Below are 3,020 nucleotides of genomic sequence, written 5' to 3' on the forward strand. Positions count from 1 at the left end.
GGGGGGGGGAGGACCAACACTGAAGGAGGCGAGATGGAGGGAGGAAGGAGGGGCGGAGAAGGAGAGGCGAGGGGAGCGATAGAGTGTGAAGTACTGATGCAAGAGCAGGAGGGAGGAAACCTCAATCAGCAGTGGAGAAAGGCAATCGAATCATGGGGGAGGAAACAGACATGGCAGACTGAAGCAGAGGTGCGGGAGGGGAAGGAGGAGGAGGAGGTTGTGGTGGGGGGGGGGGACGAGGAGGGGGAGGGGGGGGAGGAGATTGACATCTGTGTGTTCGCATCTTTTATTATGGACATGTCATGAGTGAATTTACAAAGGCTGCTGACGCTGTCGGGGTATAGCTGGACGAGGCAAGAGGAGAGTGTGATGGAAATCAGCTGGATGAGAAGGGGGCAGGGGTGGGGATTGTAGGGGGCATGGGAGAAGTTTGCGGCAGGTTGATCACGAGCCGTTGGTGTGAGGAGACTTGGTGGGGGTGAAGTCGCTGCATGAAAAGTAGTAAGAGGGGATGAGGAATAGGTGAGGAGAAGGAGGAGGAGGAGGAGGAGGAGGAGGAGGAGGAGGAGAAGTTACCCGTTCTCTATGTGAACTGCCTTGAGCATGTCCATCTCAACGAGTTTGAGCCGGTCGCCATTTCGAGCCCAGCGATCCCAGGAGTCTGTTTTAGAAACTGCAAGCAAGTCAGCTGAGGAGGAGGAGGAGAAGCAGCAGCAGCAGGAAATGGGAACACTATAGGGGCGAGGAACGAGTTTCACCTCCGTTTTCGTGTCGCTTCTCCTCATGCACAGTATCCTCCTGCTCCAGGATCATCAAACGTCTCCTCCTCCTCCTCCTCCTCCTCCTCCTCATCGCACCCCTTCCTCATGCGCTCTCTTGGCTGAGATGGTGAAGACGCCTGCCCCCGCGAGAACCAGCCCTGCATGCCCGTCACACCCTTCCTCCCTCTCTCCCGCCATCGCTCCCTCCTTGTATCCTCACCGAGGAAGAAGAGGGAAAGCTGACGGACTGTGAGGCCCTCGAACTCTTTGTAGACGACGGCAGCACCGATGATACAGGCTGAGGCAGCGAATGAGCCGAATGAGCCGTGTTGGATGAGGAGGAGGGGAGAGGAGGGGGGATGAGGAGGAGGAGGAGGAGGGGAGAGGAGGAGGAGGGAGTAACCTAGTGTGAAGGTGGCATAGTAGGTTGGAATGACTTTGTTGTTGTCATGGTATCTCATCGCTTGCTGTAGATAATGCAGAGAGATCACAGCACACGCCACCTGACCCAACCCTGTCAGATCCTGCTCTCGCTCTCGCTCCCGCTCCCGCTGCTCCCGCTCCTGCTCCTGCTACTTATCCCCCTCCTATTCCTAATCCTCCTGCTTCTGCTCCTGCTCCTCCTGATCTTCTTTTCTTCCTCCTCCTCCTCTCCTGATCCTGATCCTGATCCCCCCAGCTCCTCTTACTCTTCCTCCTTCCATCCCTCGTCTTACCACTACGAGCAGCGTGAACCAGGCGAAAAGACCCTCCGGCATTCTTGTGAGCTGAACAAGATCAGTCAGTTGACCTCAATTACGGGGGGAAAGAGAAGAAACAGAGGGGCGGGAGAGGAGAGGAGAGGAGAGGAGAGGAGAGGAGAGGAGAACGTTGAGGAGGAACAGCACGGGAGACTAGGAGGAAAGGAGGGGGTAGCGAGAAGATGGCGGGAGGAGGAGGAGACGGAAAAAGGGCGAGGGAGGGAGGGAGGGAGGGAGGGGGAGGAGACCTGGTTGTCTCCCTTTTCTACTGTCCGACGGAAAAATGCCATGAAGGACTTGCAGCCAAGAACCGTCCAAGAGGCGATGAGCGAGCAGAGACTGAAAGCACGTGAGACTTTTGAAGTGTCGGAAACTCGGAGAGGGAGGAAGATAGAAGGTGAGAGCAAGAGTAGGAAGAGAGAAACAAGAACAAGACAAGTAAAGATGAGCAGGCAGGAGGCAGGAGGGAGGGAGGGGGGAGGAGGGAGGAAGGCGGAGGGATTGGGTTTCAGTTGCTCACCTTGTGTAAAAAATGACATATGCCTTGCCATGCGTCTCGCAGATAAAGAGGAGGAAGACTGTGATGCTGCAGATGCTGATGCAATATATGATCGACTGCAACCTCCTGTCAGCACCTCCCCCTCCCCGTCCTGCCCCTGCTCGTCCTTCCCCTCCTCGTCCTCGCTCCCTCCTCGTCCTCCCCCTCCCCGTCCTCCCCCTCCCCGTCCTCCCCCTCCCCGTCCTCCCCCTACCCGTCCTCCCCATCATCGTCCTCCCCCTCCCCGTCCTCGCTCCCTCTCCTCCTACAGGATGATCCTCCTGATCCACTCCTCCTTCAAGCTCTCTCACTTCGCTCATCCTCACCTGGGTAGAGCCGAAGTATTCAGTCAGCGCTTCCTCGATGGTGGGCTCGATCACTGCCTCGTTGCCTTTGCTGTAGACGATGAGCACGACTCCCGCTATGATGAGGCTTACTCCTGCTCCATGACTCAGCCAGAGGATACAGCGGGACTATGGACAGACGACATGGCACAAGGGCAGGAGGAAGGTAAGGTGGTAGCGATAATGGAGTGAGTGAAGGACTGAGGAGGAGGAGGAGGAGGAGGAGGAGGAGGAGGAGGAGGAGGAGCAAGGAGAGGCAGGAGGAGCAAGGAAGGGTAGTGGAGGTACGCACCTAGGGCATGAATCTTTAGAAACTTTTCTTTCAGGATGAAGGTCGCGATGATTGCACTGCACACGACGCCGACAGCTCCTGTTCACTTCCGTGAGAAGACTTGCGATGAAGAAGCAAATCTTGACACATGCAAGTAGGGGAGGAGTGGGGTTGAAAGAAAGAAAGGAAGGAGGAGGAGGAGGAGGAGAAGGAGGAGGAGGAGGAGAAGGAGGAGGAGGAGGAGGAGGAGGAGGAGGAGGAGGAGGCCTCTACCAATGGGTGTCACTACTGTTGCTTCTGCGTATCCGTATGCGATGAGATTTCCAACCTCACCTGCTCATGGTCATGATGAACGTAGAGAGGGAC

General features: G+C 56.6%; 1 protein-coding gene across 1 annotated transcript; it reads right to left on the reverse strand.

Moving 5' to 3' along the window:
• Positions 1 to 271: 271 nt before the first annotated feature.
• On the reverse strand, positions 272 to 3,001 carry GUITHDRAFT_165739 (hypothetical protein; the record flags this gene model as incomplete). The annotated part of the gene is made up of 12 exons (XM_005823384.1): positions 272 to 487; positions 577 to 673; positions 759 to 798; positions 858 to 919; positions 982 to 1,059; positions 1,165 to 1,264; positions 1,478 to 1,528; positions 1,750 to 1,840; positions 2,022 to 2,116; positions 2,366 to 2,478; positions 2,676 to 2,731; positions 2,988 to 3,001. The coding sequence occupies 12 exons, from the start codon at positions 2,999 to 3,001 to the stop codon at positions 445 to 447; spliced, it is 840 nt and encodes a 279-aa protein (XP_005823441.1). The 3' UTR covers positions 272 to 444.
• Between the last annotated feature and the right edge of the window lie 19 nt (positions 3,002 to 3,020).

Source organism: Guillardia theta, assembly GCF_000315625.1.
Source record: "Guillardia theta CCMP2712 unplaced genomic scaffold GUITHscaffold_109, whole genome shotgun sequence".
In the NCBI taxonomy this organism is placed as follows: Eukaryota; class Cryptophyceae; order Pyrenomonadales; family Geminigeraceae; genus Guillardia; species Guillardia theta.